General features: G+C 33.9%; 1 protein-coding gene across 1 annotated transcript in view; it reads left to right on the top strand.

Moving 5' to 3' along the window:
• Nucleotides 1-25,726, top strand: part of CCDC91 (coiled-coil domain containing 91) — a 208,930-nt gene that overhangs the window by 73,811 nt on the left and 109,393 nt on the right. Inside the window, exons 5-6 of the mRNA XM_012640958.1 lie at nt 149-325; nt 23,200-23,313. Coding sequence (XP_012496412.1) covers nt 149-325; nt 23,200-23,313 — 291 coding nt within the window. The remainder of the gene's footprint in view (nt 1-148; nt 326-23,199; nt 23,314-25,726) is intronic.

Raw genomic sequence — 25,726 nt, 5'->3', positions numbered from 1 at the left:
TTGCTGCATAAAAACAGCAATATCAGAACTAAACCGTGTAGAATCAAAGTTTTGCATCTTTTAGATTAACCAAGTCTATCTTACTCAAGGCATCATTGTACAGTCACTCATTCAAATATTTTTGTTCTGATCATTATTTATTCTGAAGCTTGAGAAAGAAGCAATGAAGGATGCAGTTTTAAAAGCCATAGAAGAAGAGAGAAAAAATTTAGAAAAAGCCCATGCTGAAGAAAGGGAATTATGGAAGACGGAACATGCAAAAGATCAAGAAAAAGTATCTCAGGAAATTCAAAAAGCTATACAAGAACAAAGAAAAATAAATCAGGTTAGTAAAATTAACTCTTTGTAAGTATTTTATTTTTTTTCTTATTTTTCTCAAAATGAAATATCCTTACTATTATTTTATCTTACTTAAAATCACCTTAGTGGACATATCATTTTTTAATTTTTTTTGGTTTTGATACTAGTATTTTGAACTAACAGCTTTTAATATTTCAATGTGCTTTCATCTTTCTGATATTGAAAACTTGGTAACTTAACCATTTTACCTTTTTATTTTCAGAAAGGTCAGAATTCTAATTTATGTTTAATCATTGCAACTACATTAAGCTTTCTGATTTTTCTCCTTTTCATAAACACACGCACACACACACACACACACACACACATACACAAATACCAAAAGATATATTTGCATAGAAAGACAGTTTGATTCAATTAATTTATAATTTTACTTTGTGTGTCTATATACCTTTAATTGGTAGCAATAATTAATAAAACCTCACAAATATTCCTTTTGGTCTCATAAGGGATATATAAAGATCAACAATCATATCCTATATAAAAAATAACTTTGATTACTTATCTGAAAAATTAAAAACTCTACCTTACTTTTATTTTCTATAATTAAATTTCCATGGTTTTGTTTTAGTTGTATTTAGTCTTTTCTTTATGAAGGCAGAGATACTTAAATAAATCTTGCCTTAATCAAGTATAAGAAACAAAAATAGCATTCATAGAAGTCTCTTTCACATGGTCAAACTGTTACATATACTACCATTGTTCATCAACTATGCCATTATAAATGTCGCTAAACTGACTAACTTTTGAGAACAGCCTAGATTTTTTTGACTCATTAACTAATCCTGATGAAATCCTAAAAAATTCAGTGTTTCCAAATCAAGGATAAATGTTACATTTTTAAAAGATGTCACTTAAGTTTATTCTCAGGAGCACATAGTTATCTATTTATTATAGAAATTAAACAGGTCTGTAGGGTAGCATCTATGGTAAGATAATAGTATCTACTACTCTTATGCTTTTTTTCATTAAAGTAATAATTACCTTCTAATTCTTACTGTATCCTATCAATAAATGTATATTGAACACCTATTGTATAAAAGATGTTTGTCTGTTAGTTTAGTTGGTTGAAATTCCATGCCAGTAAGATCTAGTTCATTGGTTAAGTTCTTATTTGGAAGAATTTATTTAAAATTCTTTTGTGACCACAGACCACTCCTCTAACCTCATGTAAAGGATGGCCATTAATCATTATGAAATTGGCCATGGGGCATGAATAAATCAGCATATATTCATCACCCAAATGAAAAATATACATCTTAAAGAGCACACCTTTCTGCCGGTTTGCCAGGAGTCTCCAAGAAACACTGAAATATATTATATACTATTTTAAAATTTGTTCCCTAAAGGATCAGAGTGTAGTGAAGATAGTCCTAGCATGTCTTGAATAAGTACCTTATGTTTATTTTCTTGCATATGTTTTTACGTTTTGCTAGAGATTGTGTGTGTGTGTGTATGTGTGTGTGTGTGTGTGTGTGTGTGTGTGTGTTTAATTGCTGTGTGGCTAAGAAGGTTGAACAGGGAATATCTATACCAGAAAACAATATTGCCAGGTAACTCTCAGGTTTTTGAAAGTCAGGCGGTAGTGTCAAATGCACTCAAAGTTTTCTTTAAACAGCCCATTCCTTTCATTTTCATATGGCTGAGTTTACTATACCCAAACAACTGTCATTCCCTTAGCCCGTTAAAGCTGCATAGTCCTATCCTAGGAAACTGATTAATAAATTACTTTTTTGGGGAGGCAAGATGAAGCTCAGATCTCTTTTATTTAGACCAGCAGGATAATCAAACAAATCTCCATAGTCAAACTTTTCTTTAGTGTTTTATATTAATAATAGAAATGATTGCCTACTATATTGCAGGCACTATACTTATTTCTGGGGATATAGCAGTGGAAAAAAATTCCTCCTATCTTGTGAAGAAGATTAATAGGAAACTAATAAAAGTATAATGTCAATTAGTGGTCAATGTCATGAAAAATAAAGCTAGAGAGGGAAGGAAGCAAAATATAAAGAGAGGGTAGTCAGGTAAGAGATCTTGAAGAGCCAGCATTTCAGCTGAAGCCTGCACTGAGGTGAAGAGTTTGCCTTATGAATAGCTGGGGAAAGAGTGTTCGAGGAAGGAATAGTATTTCCGAGGCAATCCCTGAGGCAGAAAGATGCTTGAGGTAATTAAAATTGTATGCCATTGTTATGGGAATAGACAGTCAAGAGGACCAATGAACCAGGATAGAATCCAGAAATAGACCCAACTTTTCTATAATTTTCAAATCTGTAAAAATGATGTTACAAATTAGATAGGGTAAAATGAACCTCAGCAAATTTGGGGTTTTAATCTGGATTCCATGGAAGGGGGCCTGTAAAGTGTGTGAATTTACTGAAATTATGTAAAACTGTGTATATGTGCAGATTTTTCTGCAGAGATCATTCATAAGTTTTATAAAATTCTTAAAAGTATCTTACTAATTGGCCCAGAAAATATTACAAATAATTGCAACTGGTTGCCTTTTTCCTTCTGGACTCTATAATAAAATGAATTCCAAATAGATTAAAATATTTAAACCTATTAATCTAATATACTAAGAAGAATTGAACAAATATTGAAACTCTTTGAAAGGAAGAGTCTAAACAGTTCTTCTGAATTGGTGGACTAAGGACCTCTACCAATTAGTTTCTTCATAAAGGCAGTGAAAACACTAGCAAAAATTGTAAAAATCAACTCTTTCAAAACTCTGAATATTAACCAAGAACTTGTAACAATCCAAATATTTATTCAAGAAAAATGGTTAAATCATACTAAGAATACCAAGATTTGTAGTCTCTTAACTTGCTCTATTCTCATTTCCCTCCCCTCAGGTCCATGGTTGCTTTAAAAAGCAGTAGCCACAGTAATGAAAACCCCACAATGTAGAAACCACTGGAAGGGAAAACTAGGTTTGGAGCTCCAAAAAAGCCATGTCCCCAGATAATTGTTACTATTTGACCTGTCTGACAGCTCCCTCAAAAGTTCCCTTTTGGGCCATGCGCGGTGGCTCACGCCTGTAATCCTTGTTTGAGCTCAGGAGTTCGAAACCAGCCTGAGCAAGAGTGAGACCCCGTCTCTACTAAAATTAGAAAGAAGTTAATCGAACAACTAAAAATATATAGAAAAAATTAGCCGGGCATGGTGGCGCATGCCTGTAGTCCCAGCTACTCGGGAGGCTGAGGCAGAAGGATCACTTGAGCCCAGGAGTTTGAGGTTGCTGTGAGCTAGGCTGATGCCATGGCACTCTAGCCCAGGCAAAAGAGTGAGACTCTGTCTTAAAACAAAAAAAAAAAAACAAGTTCCCTTTTGCATGGCTTACTAATATTTGACCTGATTCCAAACTCACTCAGCGAGAGAATCCCTATCCCCAGGATGCGTGTCAAAAACAATAAGCAGCAGTCATTTATCTTCTCAGATGCCTGGAATAGATATACCGGTTGGACAAAAAAGAGCCTGGCCGAAAAATCTTGAAAAGAAAATCTGAGAGAGAATTGTGATTGCTATAAGTGGCTTTGAAAATACTCTGGGAAATCTTGAAAGTCACACACAGACCCAGGAAAGACCTCAGAAAGACCTAATCTCTGGCTGACTTGGATTCTTTGCAAGCAGGAAGTGAAACCTAAGGTAGAGTTGTAAACGGCCAGCATGTTGACGGTGTATCCCAACACACAGAGACCCTTAGAATAGGATGGAAGACTTACAGGTTCAGGCATTTAAGGAAATGTCTGTTCAATCATTAGCTGACCACTAAGCTAACCCATAAGAGATTTCAGTGGCTAAATGTGACAAGGAATACAGACTTTGCAGAATTGTCCAGAAAAGTTATTTTCTAAACAGACAAACAACAGCATCAAAAAATAACAGTAATTTTGGGCAGATACAGGAGATCTGATTTCTTAGTTCCCACATTCCCTTATTTTTAAAGTCCAATTTTTATCAGCATCAAAGGAATTATGAGATTTGCAAATCAACAAGAAGGTATGCTGTATACACAGGAAAAAATGCAGTCAATAGAGACTACCTGGGTGTTGGACTTCATACACAAAGTTTTAATCTGTCATTATAATTATATTCAAAAAACTAAAGGTGACTATTTCTCAAGATTTACAACCCCTCATTTTATATATTATGTGTGTGCTCTTCTGAAATTAGCACTAGAATTTGTTGAAGGACTGATCCATGAGTTGTTAACAGTGCACCCACTTTACTGAAAATGCAAGGGAGCAGATACATGGGCACACACTTACTTCTGTTCCAACTGTTATCTGTGAGTACTCATCATTTTGTTGGAGAGAAAATGCCCTGTCCTCCTATCTTCAAATTTATACTTTTCTTACTGTATAAATTGATTAATGTACTTACTTGATTGATTGACTTTCCCACTGATCTTAGAGCTTCATAAATGTCTCAATCATATTAATACTCTTAGGAGGCCCTAGCATAGTGTCTAGTTCATAGTATGTGTTCTAGAGAACTGATCACTGTCCTTAAATAAGGGCCAAACTCTCATTCAGTTAACTCTATATTAGTGAGCACCTCATCAACCAAATATAATTTAATAATTGACAGTGCCATAGTCTCTTCATGACATCATCAGGTATCATGTGGTCTTTATGTAGTAATTTTGCTGTGTGTCTTCTATAATACAGAGCTATCAACACAGAAATCCTATAAAAATTTCTCAGCAGGTACTGGACTTTTTATATCTACAAGTAGATGTGTTTCATCAGAGGGAAATATGGAAGTAGAGTTCAGGTGAGTTGTCAGGGCTGGAGATAAAAATTCGGGATTAATAAGCATACAGGTGTTATTTAAAGCCAAATAAATAAAGAAATATTTTCTGGATAGAGCTCTGGATGACATTCTTTTATGGAGTGTGTCCATGTTCTACTTAGAAAGATTATGGCCACTTCAGAGTAACTGTGTAATAGTGGAAATAGTCTCACACTTAACGATTGCTGTATTTCAGATGAAATAACAAGTGTATTAAAGTTATTAGTGCTTTCTGTATCACACTATTACCCATGACTAAGTGGCCAGGCCTTCATCCAAACTTTCTGGGAAGCTCAGGGTCACCAGTGGGAACAGCAGCTTCTGCTATCTTCTGCTTAGCCCCAGCCTAGTTACAGAGACCAATGCTCATTCTGTCCTCTAGTTCTTTCGCAGCTAGTTGGGATACATAGAGTCTGAAGAGCCATTCTCCAGGGACCTACAAATTGCTTGAGTATTGACTAAAGTGACTTACTTTTCAAAAGCCCGGACACCAATTTTTTTAATTCTAAGGTATAGGTCGCTTCATAATACTGAAATGTTTTTGTAAAGAAATCTGAAAATAAAGCATAATTAAGCGCAATTAACATCATTCTTAGGCCACTAAATCACAGTAGAATGGAGGAAATGATAGAGTGTGGCAATGCAAAAACATTGTGTAACTTATGCAACTGAAATTATTCCTGAGAAATGAAAAAGGGAGAAAACAGCTTCTCCTTTGTAATTGACCTCTAGATTTTGCTGGCTTTAACTAAGGAGACAAATTTTAAACTATAACAGAAAATACAATACCTAAGGATTGTATATAATTCTCAGAGCTTATTTGAGAGATGTTTTTGTTTGGCCTTGGTCATAAGTTAACACTGAGTCATAATGCTGATTGTAGATAATACTTTTTCCCTGAGGTATTACGAGGAAAATTTATGACTCTAGCTTATTGATTTTCATATTAAATTAATGCTGTGGCACTTGAAAATCTTTGTTAAAGAAAGGAAAGTACATTTGTTATTGACACCAAAGTGGGCAAAAAGATGATAGTCATTAATTTTGCTGTTCTAGCAAAGTCCTGTAAAAGAACTCCAGTGCGTACAGACACTCAAACTATGTCTGATGCTGGAAGTTCTTCATAATAGTTTATAACCACAGCCACTATAATTTGGGGTTATGTTTTCCCCAAAAGCCACAGACATTACAATCAGTGGTTAAATTTTCTTTAAGAAATTGAGTATTGCCACCTGACCCTTCTTTTACAAACGGAAATAGCATTTCTATTTTAGTTTAGCAGTCTAGATAATTTCACAACCCTGAAATTTTTCTGTGCTGACTTCTTTAGTTTTGATTCATTTGTTTGTTTTAAAGTTTTTATTTATAATAGGTAAAATCATAATGACATTTTAAATTATCAAATATATCGTATCTAGGGACAAATGAAAAAAAATTTGTCAGCTTACCTTCTCATCCCTCAAGATTTTTTTTCCCTCCATATATTTTCCTCCTGTTATAGTCATTCAATGAGATAACCATCTGCCGAGTTATCCAGTTCAGAGATGTGGAATTCAGCCTAGAATCTTCCTCACACATCCTCATTTCCATACTTTTTTAATCATCAGAACCTTCCCATTTTATTAATCCTTAAACATATATACTTCCTTCCAACCTACTATCATTGTCTTAGTGTTCTTATTGCTTACCTTGGTCTCCTACCTATACTTCTTTGCCTCCATTTTTGTGCCTTTTCAATTTGGAATAAAAGATGAATGTTGTTTTCCCACTTTAAATTCTCCAATGACTCTATTGCATAAAGTTCACGCTGCTTAGCATGAAATATAAATCTTTCAGTGATCTGGTCCATACTTCTCTGTCTCATCTTCTGCCACTCTGTGTCACACTTCATGCTTTTAGTGCCAAACTGCTGGTTCCTTTACTATACTATTAGGTTATTAAGTATGAAATGTCCTGTTTCCTTAAATACTAAGTTTGACAGTTACTATCTCTAACATTTCACTTTGACACTTCTTGTTTTATTTTTATTGTGAAGGTATACCCTCATTCTTTCAAATGCATGGTTTGGCTTATGATTATCTTTCAAAAAAATTTTTAGAGCAATTTTTGTTAAACCAGGGATAAGTCAAAAATTCATGTTATTTTCAAACATGAGTTCCATCATGGAACCAATGCTGTGCAAATAGTTCAAAATATCAACAAAGTGTTCCGAAAGGATGTGGCTAATTGGTGGTTTGAGAAATTGCATTCTGGTAGTTTTAATCTTGACAATGAGCTACCTGGGTGACCTAAGACCAAGGTGGATAATGATGAGCTGAAAGCTCTAGTGGAAGCAAATCCATCTCACCTATGAGTGAATAATTATTCCAACAATATAGGGCCATTTGAAACAAATTGGCAAGGTAAAGAAAGTGGATAGGTGGGTTCCATATGAATTAAATAAGCATCAGAAGAGAAATCGTCTCGAAGCTTGCCTTTCTTTGATGTCACAGCATAAAGGTGAACTGTTTCTACACTGTATTGTTACGTGTAATGAGAAATGGATTCTTTTTGACAATCGCAAGCATTCGGCACAATGGTTGAGTAAAGGTTAAGTGCCGAAACACAGTACAAAACCGAATATTCATCACAAAAAGCTAATGGTGTCTGTTTGGTAGTCCAGCTCTGGTATTATCCACTACAGCTTCACGAAACCTGGTAAATCTATTACAGTGGATATCTACTGCAACTAATTGGATGAAATGATGAGGATGCTTGTGATTAAGCAGCTGAGATCGGTCAAAGCACTCTGTCACTCGGAATTACAACAGCTCATTTACTTGTCTATCTTACCAACTTGATATCCCTTTGAAACCAGAGAATATGTTTATTACAAATCATATTCTACCACGGAACTCTAATATCTGGTACAGAGTACAGATGCACAATTTGTCTTAAAGAACATGCGAATTTGTTTCCCTAATTCAAAGAAAATCTACTTAAAGGTAAGGACTGTATCTTGCATTTCTTGCATCGCCCAGAGCACCTTTTACAGTGCGTATACACTAAGTTAGAGCTTCCCAAACTGTCTTAGTTCCTGGCTCCCTTGCTGTCTCAGCAATTTTTTTATGGCACCTGCTAGGCCAAAAGAAATTATTCCATTTATTAATTAGTTAGATCATAACTTAACAACCATTTGAAAAAATAATACATAAAAATTGAAAGAAAAAGATTTTAATTTCATCCTTAACTATAGTTACTTATGAGAATTTTGTATGTGTTAGGCATTGCACGACTTCTTAAACCTTGGAATAAAATTGGATACTAACACTCTCATGTCCTGTTCCACATAATTTTTGCATGGTACTTGCTTTTTATCTCAGCAACCCCCAAAATCCAGCTTCACAAAGATATAATAAAAGAGAATGAAATGTAACATAAACTAACGTTGACAAGCTGGTAATTCACCTGATTTCAGCAGTTCTCAAGTATTGCCGTGTTGCTCTTTAATATTTTTTAAAAAGTCCTGCAGTATCCTTGTGAGCTCATTGCAGCATCCCATGGCATCTTGATACAAAGTTTGGAAACCATAGCATTAGGTAATCACCAGTAACCATCTGTTCATCCACTGCTTATTATGCATCGCACTATGCTAGGTATTAAAATTGTGAAAGTGAATAAAATGGCAATAATAATGATGATAATAATAGTATCAACAACAGTAGTGGCCACCCTAGCAAGAGCAACACATACTATGTTCCAGGCACTATGCTAAGTAAGTTAAGTGAACTTATGCTGGATTATTGGCTCTTAAGTGGTATTTAAGACTATGTGATTTAGCAGATGTGTGTGAAAGACACAGCAGAGTTAAGCAAAACAGAATGTAAAATAAAAATATAAAGCAATGGTTATATTTTGTTGTTTAAAGTTAACAAAATGGTCACATATATTTTTATTACATCTTCAGAACTATTTTGAGAGGCAGGTACACCCTGAGGTTTAGAGCGTTAAGCTATTTAACCAAAGTTATACATTTAAAAGGATTTTACAATAATTATTTCTGAAAGAGAATGTTCTACAATTAAATTATAAAAATGGTAGACTTTTGGAATGTTAGTAATTGGGTACAAATCTGTCACAGTGAAAAATGTGCATCATCTCTTGGTATTCGTCCCTAAAATCCATAAGCCAAGTCTAATGAGAAAAAAAAGAGACAAATCCAGATTTCTACAAGATACCTGAAAAGTGCCAATGTCATGATAAAGACAGACGGACTGAGAAACTGTCATGGATAGGAAAAAACTAGTGAGACGTGAGGTCTAAATGCAGTGTTTTACTCTAGATAGATCCTGGAACAGAAAACAGGTGTTAGTGGAAAACCTGGTGAAAATCAAGTGAAATCTGCAGTCTGTTTAGTAGTGTTATAGAGTATTAATTTCTTAGCTTGACAAATGTACCATAATTATGTACAATGTTAATGTTATAGGAAGCTGGATGAAGGGTGTGTGGAAACTCTTATACTATATTTGCAATTTTTCTGTAAATCTAAAATTATTTCAAAATAAAAGATTTGACATTTTTTAAAACACATATCTAGTTTAAAAGAGCATATAAAATACTGATTCTTATCTTCCTCCTCCTGAAACCCCACTGAAATGAAACCCTACTGAAATGAAATCCTCAGCTATAAGTGGAGATAGCTAAGAAGACCAATGTACCTTGTAGAAATTCCAGAAGGCTTACTACTTGGTGGCACTGGATACGTATGGAAGTAGGAATGAACATGAGGCAGCAAATAAAAGGAAAGTTTGAAAGGCTGTTTAATAAGCAGTTAGAATCCAAGTCATCTTTTTCAAACCTGACCAAAGACTGGAAAAAACAATTAAAATAAAATGGGAGGTCTCTGGACCAGGGATCTCCAAGCACAGTTGAAAGTATAAATGCAGTACTGAAAATTGGGTTTGGGGGAGAGCAAAGGTAAAAAATTTTTAAGCTGCTTATTGAGAACTTTTTAGCCTTTTTTTTCCCCATGCCACCTCTCAGAATGCTGACAACCAGACAGGAAATTGGAAGATTCTTTTGTGAGGAATGTGGATAGTCCACAATAAAAGATCTAAATATATTGGTATCAGAAATTGCCCCAAAGAAACAACCCAGCCAGATTACTCTGCTATTATATTAAGATCACAGTCCACAAACCACAACTGCATGCACAAGGATATTACTCAGCTTTTTAGTACTCTGTTCTTTAAACATGAGCAAATAGTCAAGAATGAACATTTAACTTCTTATGAAAAGTAGAAAATTAAATGAAGATTTTGTGGAGATCCAAAAACAATTTAACAACTATCATTAATTTCCTTAGAGACAGAGTAAAAAAAATAAGAGCCAGAAGATAACGTAAAATTTTTCCAATGAGAATAGTATAGAAATACAAAGAAATGGAAACTAGGAGTGAAAAGACCAGAAAGTCAGGCATTCAATTTAGGAAATTCTTCAGCTGCATCGTAGGATTATGAGAAATAAACAGAAAATGCAGTGCAGTGCAGGAAATCATGATACTATATTGTTATCTCATCATTATTAAAGTAAATCTCGAGTTCATATGAATTTCTAGATTGTAAGAAATGAGTTAGTTTCTAGATAGCCGTAAAACTAGGTTCATCACGAAATTTTTGAGAAACAGAGAAAAAGATATATAAAAGTTCTCTTGGAAAAAACAATATGCAAATGATGAGGAATCAGGATGTAATCAGACCTCTTGACAGCCTATAAAATTCTGTGAAAATTTCCAACCCATATATCTATACTTGACCAAACCATCAATTATGTGTGAGGGTAGAATAAAGATATTTTTCAGACAAACTAGATATTAAAACTTTTACTTCCCATATACTTTTTCTCAGAAATCTGCTGGAGGAGGTACTCCACCAAAGCAAAGGGTAAGCCATGAAAAAATAATCTACTGGGATCTACAAAGCTGGAGATTCGTATCAAGAGAGACATAGGAAATACCCGGAAATATAACTGAGAAAGATCCCAGGATGGACAGCTGTGTAACAGACCTAGAGATCAATTAATCCAGTTTGGACATATGTGCAGGAGATATGTCTCCAAGAAGATAAATGGAATGCTTGATATCTTTGAACATATTGAGAGGATATTTAGACAACTAGGGAGAATTTAGGAATTAATTCATAATAAATATTTACTTAGACCAATATAATGTGGCTGAAGTGACATTGTATGGTATATTATATCCACATATTAAGAGGCCTTACAAGCTTTCACTCTTTGTTTTGAAACCATGTCCATCTTCCATATGAAAAATCCTTAGCTAGTCTACTGGAGAATGAGAGACAACAAAAAGAAGAGACAAGCCTGCCTACCTGAGGCCATTCTAGTAACAGCCAGCCACATTAGACCCAGCAGCTGATTGCAGATATGTGGAAAGAGCCCAGCCAAGACAAAAAAAACAAACAAAAAACCGCACAGCTGAACCCGTCTCAGCCTAACTCAGATATTGGCAAGCTTTTTCTTTAAAGAGCCAGGTAGTAAATATTTTAGGCTTTATGGGCCAAGAGGCTTAATTGAGAATATTATGGAGATGTTTATATAACAAGAGAAACAAATATTCACTATTGTTTATTGATAAAATTCAAAATATAGTTATAATAGAGTACAATTTATAGTATAGATCTACTAATGAAAATAATTCTCTTTTAGGTTATAACATTTGCTTAGTTGTGATTCAAAATTAGTTATGGCTATTATCAAAGTTGGTTGCAAATGCTTGATTGTTAATGCTGATCTTTAATGAAATTTTACATATTTAATGTTTAAAAATGCCTTTCACACAGGTATACCAAATATTGATATTAGCCAATGAGTATATAATTTTGATTGAGTATATTCATCACTTGGAAGGTGTTTGTAGCGTTCTGTTAGGTTCTCGGTACTTTCCATTTGTCTTGTCATTAAAGTACAGATTAGTTACTTCCAATTGATGGTTAGATGAAAGTTTCTCAATTGCCCAGTAAGTGTATTTTGAAATAAGGAAATTTCCTTTGCACTTGCATTTATGTCTGAAAACACTTCTGAAACTATAGTTTTAACTTAAGAATTTGTGTGGAAATGGAAGTCTCACTTTTTTAAAAAATCTGGTGAAGCACAGGAAGTGTGTAAAGCAGCTCGACTTCACTTATGATACAAACAATGTTGATTGTACTTCAGATGACTAAACCATAGTATAAATCTTTTATGCAAGTGCCGTTTTGCCTTGTAATTTTTAATAGAATTCCTTACAAAACATTATGTAGTTTGCAACCAAAGCTAATTTCTAAAGCCATTCATTGTTTGGTAATTCTAGTTAAGAGTGGTTCTTCTTGTTCAGTAACAGTTTCAGTCTGAGTCCTGAGCCCAAAAACAATCACAACAAATCTTTACTACTGCTAACCCATTGAACAGCTATGTGGTGTGGCAGGTCAGGATATTCAGCTCATTTTCTGACAGAAATTCATAGAACTGACAATGGTTTAATCCACACAAAGGACTTTAATTGTTGACACTTCTTTTAGTAATGTGACAGATTCAAGTGTTTTCTTCAAAATATTTGCTGATAAATAACCATGAGTTTTAAATAACTTACCTTTTAACAAGTTTTATACTTTTGTCCCACTAAACCATCTTTCGTTCCACACGTTTTTACTATCAGTTGCAATGCATCTTAGCAAATTATACATCAGGTTGTACTGAGTTAGTGTTCTTTGACTTCTTTGAAAAAGTTCTTACCTATAGTTATTCCATGCAGACTATAGAGCGTGTTTTTCTTTAATCACTTTAAACTTGGCATCTAATCCTGAAATAATTCAACAATTGACCAGTATCAATAACATCTGACTCATGAACAACCAATAAAAACTACTCAGAATTATTTACTGTGTTTTTAAATTGACTATTGATTGCAACCAGTACCCTCACCTCTTCAAGTAACTGTTCCTGCAAAAAGGCTATTAGCTTCAAACAAGCTTTTTTTCCTTCTCGGGGAACATTGGTCTGGCTGCTTTAAGCAAGCACAATTTTTGAAACTTAACCATCGGTAAGTGGCTTTGCTTGCTTGACTAACAAAGGATCCACTTAGAAACCTAATTTGGTTGCAACTTCAGAGTGTGTGTGTAAAGAAATTCTGTTGTATTGAGGTATTCCATTTTAAATTTTGCAGTTTTTCTGACTGTTGCTTTCCTGGTAGTTGAGAATTTTGTGCTGAGTGCTTAGTCTGGTAATATTTACCTGTGTTATATCCTTTTAGCAAGTTTATTGTCTCATTGCATAATAAACGCCTTTTTTGCCATCTAATTCAATAATTAAATAATCACACTTCATGTACCTTAAAAGTGCAACAAAGTTCTCTTTTCTTGTTTTGTCATGATAGATATGCAATGGAATAAAAAATGGTAATAATGTTACAGCATGACAATATTCATAGCACTCAAATGCAGTCAAATTGTAACCGCATTACTATAATTTTTAATGCAAACAACAGCAATATGATTGGGTGAGAGTCATGTCATGAAATATTGATTGTTTTCTTTGTTTTCAATCATTTAAAAATGTAAAAGCCAATCATTTAAAAATGTAAAAACCATTCTGATCTAGCATGTTGTACAAAAACAGACAACAGTCCAAATTTGGCTCATTGGTGGTAGTTTGCTGATCCCTGATCTATATAAATGGTTGTTGTTTTAAGCCACTAAATTGCTGTTGTTATTCAGACTATATTGGCTGTAGATTTTCCCAAAACCATAAACTGTCTAAACTGGGAAGATAAGGATACTCAAAATATCTGTGTCTTAAGTTTTGGAATGGTTCTAAGAAATAAAGCAAATTCCTTATCCTCCATACTAAAAAGTCAAAAATAATGCCTAAAACATTTAAATTAAAATAAGAATACCATTCAGAGATATTGAGAGAACATGGAAAGAATATAAAGAGGTAAAGTGGTTTCTTCTGGGAAGCACAAAGCTGGCGAGGATGGAATTCATAATGGTTACACAGACTTCAGCATTATTGGTAATGTTCTAGTTCTTAAACTAGTGAGGGGCTCATGGCGTGCATGTTATTTTGTATACCTTATTTTATATGCTAAAATTTTACATATATTAACATTTAATAAATTTTAAGAAATTAGAGAATTAAATTTTATTCAGGGGACTGTAGGTACTGACTCATTTTTATCTGACTTAGAAGTCAACCCTAACTCACTGCCTTCCTTCATTTATAAGGTTTACCATCACCTTAAGAAAATCGTGTATCTAATCATATGAATAAATTTGCAGGGATAGACCTTAGTATGCATGAATTCACACCAAGGAAGGAGAAACACCTGGATTCTTTCATAAGTCACTGTCAGAGTACTTATGAAATATTTTAGGTCCTGCTGTTTTCTTCAGATGTTTATAATATACTTTTAAGATACATGGTACCTCATATTTATTAAAATCTTTAGAGGGTTAAGATTGTGAAACTTATTGATAGAATTTACAGATGGACTTTCAACTCCTTCCCAGTAATAATCTTTGGCTTTATTTGAAAACAATATAGAACAACTTAAAAATTACATGTATTGCAGGAAAAAACTCATTGCACAATATCACATTTTTTCATTTTTAAGAGACAGATCTCACTCTGTCATCCAGTCTAGAGTACAATGGCCTGATAATAGCTCACTGCAGCCTTGAAATCCTGGGCTCTAGCAATCCTCCTGCCTCAGCTTCCTGAGTAGCTAGGACTATAGGCACATGCCACCATCTCCAGCTAATTTTTTTGTAAATATGGGGTCTTGCTACATTGTCCATGCTGGTCTTGAACTCCTAGCCTCAAGCAATCCTCTTGTCTAGGAGTGCTGGGATTACAGACTTAAGACACCACCCCCAGCCTTATCAGATCATAGTTAACCTACAGGAGTTTAAAAGTAAAACAAAACAAAACAAAATTTTTTAAAACAAATTTACATATTCAGATTGCAAGTGATTTGTTTCTGTCCACACTATTGAGGAAAACTTCAACTTGAAAGCACTCCTACAGATATAATATACATTGTATATTATAATTAATTATAGTAATGATTATGAAATATTTAGTGTAAGGATTATGTGTTCTGCAACACATAAGTGACTGGTACAGTATCAGTTTTTCCATTGTTTATTATGGAATCACATGCATGATTAAGTTAGTGTCCATTTATTACTTCATCTCAACAAATACTCAGTATCTACTGTGTGGTAGGTGCACTGCTGAAATACATTACTGAGAAAAACAGGCATAGTCTATTCCTTTATGAATTTCATGTTCTAGTAGGTTAAAAAAGCATTAGTCAAATAAATACACATATAAATGCAAAAATGCAATTGTGATAAGTGCTAAAAAGAAGAGATTTTCTGAGATACAATAACAGGGAGATGTGATTTAGGCTTGAAAATCAGAAAAGACTTCTCCAAGGAAGTGGAAATTAGCTTGAGATCTGAAAGATGAGTAAACATCTGTTACCAAAAACTCAGCACTTGTCCACGAGGCCAAAGAAGTACGAGGGTAAGTGGTTCGAGGAGAAGGAAAGAGAGTTTGCTTTGCCGGCAAAGGAGGAAAAATGGAAGTCCTTTCCCATCTCAAAAAACCCCAAATTTCTTGAACATTCACAGAAACACAGAGCTTTTAAAGGACGGGTTCTCAGCTTCAGGCAGTTACAGTTGATAATTCTGATCATCCCATCTCCACTGAAGACAGTCTCATGACCTCCGCCCAGGATTTCCCTTTACCAGGTCCAGGTCGGGCTGGGCCACCTCCTGTTGCACAAATAAACAAAAGACTTACCCTGCCCCTCCCAACCACTGGCCTGAGGCAGGGATGCAGGCTTTAGAGACAGAAAATATTTTTGCCATTTTTTCCAGACCATTCCCTCTGTTACACATCTTTAAATGAAAATAGGTAGGGAATGTTGGCCTTCCAATGCCCTGAGCCACAGAAGCATGGTACAGAAAATGGCCTGGAAGAAATGTAGTTCAGGCTGCAGCACAAAGACTGTGATTCAGAGTAGAGGCTGGACAGGTCAGTTGTAGCCACACTGTGTTTAACTATTAACATTTTTTCTTATTTTGTGAATATAGCTGGCTTTTTAAAATTACTTTGCCCCTATTGGTAGACATAGCATTTATAATTTTCTCAGAGATACACTGTGAAACTCACTTGAATCTGTTTCAATAACTAGACATACAGTCTTTCAAATCTTTTAGGTGTTTTAGAAAAGTATGTGTAATAACCTTAGTTCGAAATTAAGATTTGAAAAATAATCACTCTGGCCTTCCATAAACACAAATCATCTATTTAGCCAGGGAAAAGGCTAACCTAGCCCCAGATAGATGCACTCATGTTGGGGGAATTATTTCCAACATACGTGGAAAAGAAGCAAGAAAGATGTCTCTGGAGAAATTCTTTAAAAAATTTTATGCTCATGTCCTATAATTTGTTTTATCACTTAAAAGAATATGTAAAAGTCTCCCTGGACTAATTTTATTGGAGCAATAAAAGTTAATATCATGACTACTAGTTATTTCCTTGATTATTTGGTTAATTGGTTGTTCTTATGTAATAAACTCCTCCCTTCCCTCACTCCCTTCTTTGGTTTCTATTTATTTACTATGTCCTGCTAATTTTTCTTCCTAGACATTTTAAAATATAAGTCAAATGTTGCCCATTTACTCCAGTTTAACTGTGTTTCTTGCCTTGACTACTGCAGTAGTTTCCTAACTGGTCTCCCTGACTCTAGTTTTATCCAACAGAAATCCATCTTTCAAAGCTACAAAATGTTCTACCATACAGATCTCAGCAGTATGATACTCTTCAGTGGTGCGCTATAGTACATAAGCTAAAGTCCAAAATATTTAACAATAATATTTAGATTCATTGAGCCCTTACTATGTTCCTGGCATAGATTTAAGTATTTTATACAACTTAACTTTATTAATTATCACTACCACCTACATTAAAAGATACTATTCCCATTTTATAAATGAGAAAACTGAGGCATACGGAGTACAGGCACATGACACACAAAGCTGTCTGTTGTCTCTCCATTATTTACCTCACCAGCCACATCTCTGACTTCTCTCTGCTTGCACTTTATACTTTCGTGATACTGAAATACCTGTGCTTTGTACTTCCGTAATCACAGAGCGCTCATGCCCCGTTGCCTCAGTTTATCCTTATCTCTTTCCTCCTTCTCCTTTACTTGAATAATTTGGGCTTCTTTAAAAAAAAGACAGAGTCTTCTGGAATCTTTATATCTTCCCCTCACATAAGTATCTTTCTTCCATAATATTTATACCTCTATCATGACATTTACCATATTTTAAGATAACATCTGTATATTTATTTGTTTTCCCAAATAAATTGTTAGCTCTTAGAGTGCAGAGACTAAGCCTGTTTACAGAATTCAATACCCACTCTTTCTAAATAAAGGAAAAATTTGTCCCATTTTTTGCCCTGTGATTAAATCAACTTAAAATTAAATATAGTGATTGATCTTTTAAAAAATCTATTTGCATATTGATATGGTTTGAATGTCTCCTCCAAAATTCATGTTGAAATTTAATTGCTATTATAATATTTAGAGGTGGATCTTTAATAGGCAATTAGGTCACAAGGGCTCTGACCTCATGAATGGATTAATGTTCTTACCTTCAGGAGTGGGTTAGCTATCCTGGGAGTGGGCTTCTTATAAAAGGATGAGTTGGGGGGCCGGGCGCGGTGGCTCACGCCTGTAATCCTAGTTCTCTGGGAGGCCGAGGCGGGCGGATTGTTTGAGCTCAGGAGTTCGAAACCAGCCTGAGCAAGAGCGAGACCCCGTCTCTACTAAAAATGGAAAGAAATTAATCGGACAACTAAAAATACATAGAAAAAATTAGCCGGGCATTGTGGCGCATGCCTGTAGTCCCAGCTACTCGGGAGACTGAGGCAGAAGGATTGCTTGAGTCCAGGAGTTTGAGGTTGCTGTGAGCTAGGATGACGCCACGGCACTCACTCTAGCCCGGGCAACACAGTGAGACTCTGTCTCAAAAAAAATAAAAAAATAAAATAAAAGGATGAGTTGGGACCCTGTTTTCTCTCTGTCTCGCACTCTTACCCTCTCCTTTCCTCGTTTGCCCTCTTTTGTCATGCGATACATTCTGTGTCATGTTCTGATGCAGCAAGAAGGCCCTTATCAGACCATATAAATCTCTCTAGGACATCTACTTTAGTAATGCCTATGAATGGAGACATCATGGTCACTAAAAAATTACATTTCTGATTATACAAGCTTATTTCATTTGTGGATTGCTTGTTATAGACACTAAAGTGGTGCCTATTTTCCTTGTTATCTTAGCTAAAAATTTATATCCAATACAAGGACTCTAGTTTATTACCCCCAAATCACTCTGCCTGTAATACCGAATATTAGTTGTTCTATTAATATATATTAAAATGTAGAAAAGAGTGAAAGTTTGGGCAGTCTAGAAGATTTTCTCACAACTTTAAATGAAACTATTCTGTTCGTACATTGGTATAACAAACAGAGACACTAATTTCTGGCATATATACCCTAAATCACAGTTGCTGGCTGTGGACATAGGACAGTACTGTCTAAGGAATCCTTCTTTGCCTGCATAGGAAGGGAATGAAAACTTGTCTATTCTTTTCCTTGTTTAGACCATTGTTTGAATTAAGAGTTAGCAACTTTTGAGAGAGATTGTTTTAAACATACAACCTATTTACTTTTGACATATCATTTGGAGTGAGACAAGGATGACTATGTACAGGATTAATAAAGACTATGTTTGCTGACTCATGTAAAAACCATGTAAGTGGCAGAAGGAACAACCAGTCCCCATGACATTACTGGTAGCTCTTTATTATGTTGTTAATTTAGCCTTAAGCCTTCAGGCTCTCTACTGTCTGGTCCTAGTCTGGCTTTCCATCTTCCTTTGCTTCCTCTTTTCCCACAAGAACTCTCATCTGTAGCCAGAAGCCTCAAATATATACTTGGATTTTATCTTTACACTCTTCTACCAATTGTCATGTAAGCTTTTATTTCTAAATATCATTCAACATGACCTGCTTATACTGATCCCTCAGTCTTCATACTCACACTTCAGTATACCAAACACCAGTTAAACCTAAGGTCAGAGGCCACCACTTTTTTAAGGCTTTCTCAGGCTTTCTTTGTAGACATTGTGATATTTCCTTCCATATAACTCATACTTACTATCACCACCATCACTAGCCACCATATCTTTTGAGATCTTTTATTGTACTGTTACTTCAGTTCCTGTATGTTTATGTCTTATTTCCACAAGTAAATTATAAACTCACCAAGAGAAGGACAAAAAAGCTTTCAGTATCTTGGGCTATTCTTTACACAAAATAGGTATTCAGGAAATATTTGACAGACGAATGTATGAACAGAGTATGCTACCACCCACAAACTAGAACACTGTATAACATGTGATATCTGTCTTTGCTTCTCTAGTTTATCACTCATTTTCTAAGGTACATTTCCATAACCACATGCAACTTTGAAAACAATACATAATTAGATAATGCCATATATCATGTATAAAAACAAAAAATAAGTGCACAATTGTCCCAGAAAATTAAACAACCACATGATACTGTGGTTTATAACCCGCAGACCAGAATTGAGTTGGTTGCTGATACTTGTTTCCTATAAATAATTTAACTGTATTTACAGTCCTTAACAAAATTGCACTGATAAAGAGCAAACAACCACTGACCTTTTATTGTTTCATGATCCTGTGATTCCTGAAATGTATTATAGATTTGGAGACTACAAATCTGGTGAATACTAAAACATAACTATACTTTTAAACAATAAAGAGAAATTATAAAATCTTATACAAAATGTCACATAAGCTTTTAGTCCTGAATGACATTCAACATGACCTACTTAATCAAATAATATGAAAACTGATTCCAATCTTTTTTTAATTAGTATATAGAACTTTCTCCACACTTAAAAACTACTTATATAATCATTTGAATATGATATTTCTGCATATATTTTAATATGATAAACAATATTCAAAATATGACATGAAATGTGACTGATACATCTTTACAAATACATCATAATACCTATGCAATTGACTGTTTTTCCTTCCAAACTATTCTCCTTAGGGTAAAGTTTCTCAACTGGAGGCCATCTAGGGAGTGGATGGATACCCCCTTGTCAATAGTGCTGAGGTTGAGAAATCCTGCCTTAGAGAACATGCCATGTTCCAATGGTGTTGCCATCATTAAAATATTCTGGAAAATACCCTTTCAGAATTGACTATTTGAATGTACTCAATGACGGCAACTCTTCATTCCTTGCAAGCTATGTTTTATTTTAGATTAATTCTTACGACTCATAAGAACAATATAGTTTATTCATGGACTATGCAGGCAGAAAAATATGCAGGCAGAAATTCACAAGCACTTGCATACATGCAAACTCAATTTGTTAATCTTAACTAATTTAGAATTTGATTTGATTAGAAAATGGAAGGCTTAAACTTTACTTTTGTGTGTATTGAAAGAAATTCTTTATTGACAAGTAGTTTTTCAGGATGGGCTTCAACAACCTTGACTGTTACCTAACTCCCAACTGAGGAGGATAGGATCAAGGGAAACTTTGTACTGTAAAGGGTAACTTGCCAGCTCAAAAAGCAAGAATAGAATGATCCTCAAAAATTTGGACTGAGAAGGTAATATAAACTTTCAGCCCGCCCCCCCAGAAAAATGTCAACTGAAGAACATTAGCTAACTGTTCATGTTTTTCTGGATATAGCCCATTTATTTCAATTGATGCTTTTGCATTCAATCAAACAGGCCTGGTCAGCTTTACTGATATGCTCCTTGTTAGATAGAAAATCTTAACCTTATTCTATTCTAAAATTTCAAAAGCCCTGAACACTAAGAATTTTTCTAACTAAACTGTTGGCAAAACCTGACCTGAACTAATGTGAAGCTACTTATGCTTTTAATTTATCTGCATAGTGTGAATATTCATACTCTTCACTACAAAATGATTAATGTGTTTTATTTCAGGGAGTTTAATAAATATGTAATGTTTTTTGCCTTCACCAATCTGGAAAACTTTAAATTCCAAATTTGTAAGCGTGAAGTCAATAAAAATTGTAATAGCAGATGTTTTTATTTTGAATAATCTTATTCTAATTTTTTCTTTATAAATTATTATAGTTTTCAACTTCAGTATTTTCAAATAATTATAGAAATAACTTTGTACTTTATTATTTTATCAATGGAACTAAAGCTTAATGTACTCAGTAATTATAAATAGTAACAATTTTCAAAGTCATTATATAGACTTTCAGAATTGTCAATTTTATATATTAGGAAGATATTCCAAAAAATGATTAAACCAATATTAAAGTGGGCAGAGGATGTGATGAAGAGAATGACAAGAGATAACATGTATATTGCCAATATTTCTATGAACTAAATGCTCAACATCACATAATAATCTTTTAAAAATACAGACTAAAATGAGATGCCATTTTCCCCGAATTAGTAAAGATTGTAAAAACTGATGAAAGTAAATGTAATCAAAGATGCAAGAAAATAGCCATTCTCATGGGCTACTTACGGGAAGAAATTTGTACAAAATGTCAAGTGCCATAAGAGAGTTTATATCCTTTTCCTAAAATGATTCCATTTTTTGAATTGGTCCTAAGTAAATATCTAAGGTGTACCACAAAGATACATAATATGGATGCTCTTTCCTGTTTTATTTTATTAAAAACAACCAAATTACCCATGATTAAAGATTGGTAAAATAAATTATTATGTTGCTCTGTAATGGAATATAAATCATATTACGGTAGACTATATCGTGGCTTAAGAAAATATCCAAAATATGTTTTAAGTGAAAAATACCAGAATAAGAAAATATTATATATAGTTTAAATCTTGTCTTCTTTATGTCCAACTGTGTATATCTGTGTATGTTGCTTTGTGTTCATATTTTTCTGCATTTTCAAATTTTTTACAGTAAATGTATTCAGAATATATATTATATTTTCTGGCTTTTATATATATTATATATATACATTTCTAAAATTAATTGGGAAAACTAAGCAAAAACATTTGTATATACCACAAAGTGAAGAGCCTTCAAGAATCAAAAATGAAGGAAATATTCTGAGAAACTCAAGCCATTTTCTAAGTGATTGCATTCCTGTCCAATAAAAAAAGGATGGTACCTATATAAAGAGATGGAAGTTAAAGAATTTTATTTTGTGGCATTCATTTCCAATCCATAAAACACTATTTGAACAGAAAATGTCACTGCTTCCTGTGAAGTGTATTTCTTTTTCAGAACTTTAGCCTTCTTTCTATCTGCAATTCTGAAATTCCTTAGGTACCTGATTACTATTTCAATAAAATGAGAAGTACCATTTTCCTCCCTGCATCTCCCATTTCAAATATTAGCACACAGGGAGGAATTTTTACCTCTTATTCATGGTGTCCAGCTCGCAGCATCTTAACCTGGCAAGAAGACCAAACTAACTGTAAATCTTACCACCCACACCACACTTAATTATTGTATGATGGCAAAATTAAACGTGAATAAAACAGCTAGAGCATTAGGCTGTTCTTGGAAGAATAAACACAAGTTGGAAGCCTTATGTGGATAGTGCAAAATACCGGAAGGCAATCAATCATGTAAACATCAAATGAAAGCTTGGTAAGGAAGCCATTGGAGTCTGTCAGGCGCTCCCTGCAATAAATGGCTTATTCCATTTCTTTTCCCCTTCACTCAGTTTAGGAAAGGGAGTTCTTTGAAATCCCTAACAGATCCCAAAAGATTTTGTAAGTTCTTATTCCTACTTAAAGGTATGCTTTGAACAGCTTAAGCTGCAACCCATTGAAGAGGATTTTTAGTTTATGTAAAATGGGCACAAATATGTCACAGTGCATACCTCCCTGACTTTTTCCTCCTCCCACAAACAGGAAACTGTCAAGGCAGCAATAATAGAAGAGCAGAAGCGAAGCGAAAAGGCTGTGGAAGAGGCAGTGAGAAGAACAAGAGATGAATTGATAGAATATGTAAAAGAACAGAAAAGGGTAAGTATCTCCAGAAGAGTTTTAATTTGTACTTCCGTAAACTCCATCACTGACTTCCATTCAATAACATGAAATTTTAAAATATTTTAAAATGTCCTTTGTCACCTAATTTAGGAATCTCCATCTGAGATTATTGTTCTTATATAATTATACATTCTAATGATTATGTCTATAAACATAAATCCTTTCTGTCAACAGAAAAGCAACAGTGAATAATTTCTTTCCAGACTCCTAGAAATAACCTATAGCTTTTCCAATTTAATTTTTACTCACAAAGATATTAGACAGCTTTAGATTTTTAGAGTTTTTTTGCCACACATTTGTTAATTTCTCATAATATTTATAGAAATTCGCATGCATCTTTTAAGCTTTCTGACTATGTTAACACCACTGTGGTTCAAATGGACTTCATTACAGTTAGCAAATTAAGGTTTCTGCCATTGTTCCATATCAAAAGAATAAATCACAATATGCTTGTCAGAATTCAGAATGCATATTGAAGTTTTGTAAAATATCATTTCTTGTAAGTCTGAACAGTAGCTGAAAATAATGGATTAAACTTGATTTGTTGTGTTTTCAACAAATCTTCAGTCTTCATAAGCAATTTGCAAGATAAATTCTAAGATGAGACGTGGTAATCTCTGTAATAAACATATAATAAATTGTGTAATAAAATTTCTCACACAAATGTTTTAATATATTTAATTTATATGTTTAGCATATGTTATATACTATATAAATACTATATTTAAGTAGTTTATGTAAATATATATTATATATGTCATGTGTTATATAATGTAACATAACAAGCATAAAAGATAATGTATATGATGAAATTTGACATCTAAATTTAATTGGTTGTCAAAAAGACAAAATAAATAAAAACAGATATTAGGCTGCATTTGGCAGTTAAATAGTAGGTAAGGAGTATACTAAAAACTCATGACACCACTTGGTTCTATATACTCTTAACTTGAAGTCAAATTGGTATAACACAAAGAAAATTCCCACTTCTCAGTAGCTACCATTAGGTCTCGACAAAGGAGATTTGTCACTAGAGTAAAACACTGCTCTAGAGAAATTAACCATTCTGAGAAGCATTTTGTGGGGGATTAAATCTTTGCACTGCTTACCTCAGGATGTTTTCAAAAGGATTTTCACCCAAATTCCGGATAGATGGCTAACCTTCTGAAGAAAAAATTCTGAGCCAAAGAGTCAATTGGCTTTTCAGGGTATAATATGTTCTCAGAAAATGCCTATTCCATATGCTCACAAATAATTTGTTTTAAATAATCTGGTTCAAAGGTAATGATGCAGCAAAGGAATTAGTGTACTTTTTACATGCATACGGGGATCATGCAAGAGCATAGATATGAAATAAATTCAATACTTCCTGCGGATATATCCTTTCTCATCTTCTTTAAATTATGTATTTTATTTCATTTTATTTTACTTTAGTAAGAATATTTCGCATGAGATCTACTCTCTTAACAAAATTTTAAGTCAACAATAATGTATCGTTGACTACCGATGTATAACATCGTACCGCAGATCTTTAGAACTTACACATCTTGCTTGACTGAAACTTTATGCCTTTGGTCAGTGACTTCCCATTTCCTTTTCCCCCCATTCCCTGGTATCCACTATTCCACTCTTTGATTCTATGAATTTGACTATTTTGGATGCCTTAAATAAGTGGAATCATACAGTATATGTCTTCCTATAACTGGCTTATTTCACTTAGCACAATGTCCTCAAGGTTCATCCATGTTGTTTCATATTACAGAATTTTCTTCTTTTTTAAAGCTGAATGGTATTCCTTTTTATGTATATATCACATTTTCTTTATCCATTCATCTGCCAATGGACATAGGTTATTTTCACATTTTTATTATCTTTTCTTAATAATATGTGGCCAATCCTTATTTCAGCTCTAAATCTGGACAAGGAATTATATAACAAAGCAAACCCATTCATAGGATTTTGTAGACTAGTGTTTCTTTGGTCAACATGGGAGATATGTCTTAAAAAGGATTTCAAAAATCATGTTACTTTCCCATCAAAGGGAGTATGTGGCTGTCATAAAGGCTTAAAATAAGAGTCAGAAATGCCTTTTTAAGAGTTTAGTGGTCCCTGTGTGAGACAAATGAACTTTTGAACAGAACTGATAATGAACTGTATCATTTAATCTGTGTGTTCTTGCAACTCACATTAATAGTATTCATTTGTATTAATTGGTAAACCAGTTAATCACATATGGAGGTTCATCAAATAACAACAATGAAATCATGACATTAGGTTTCATTTTCACCAAAGTTCCACTTCTCTTGCTTATTTACTTATATGTTAAGGAGAATAAATTTATTACCTACCTTACAGAGTTGTTATGAGTAATAAAATAGAACAGCTATAG

The sequence above is a fragment of the Propithecus coquereli genome, unplaced genomic scaffold (assembly GCF_000956105.1).
Source record: "Propithecus coquereli isolate 6110/MARCELLA unplaced genomic scaffold, Pcoq_1.0 Scaffold16, whole genome shotgun sequence".
NCBI lineage: Eukaryota > Metazoa > Chordata > Mammalia > Primates > Indriidae > Propithecus > Propithecus coquereli.
Note: the sequence above shows the minus strand (reverse complement) of the source record. Positions and strands in the feature narration are given on the sequence as shown.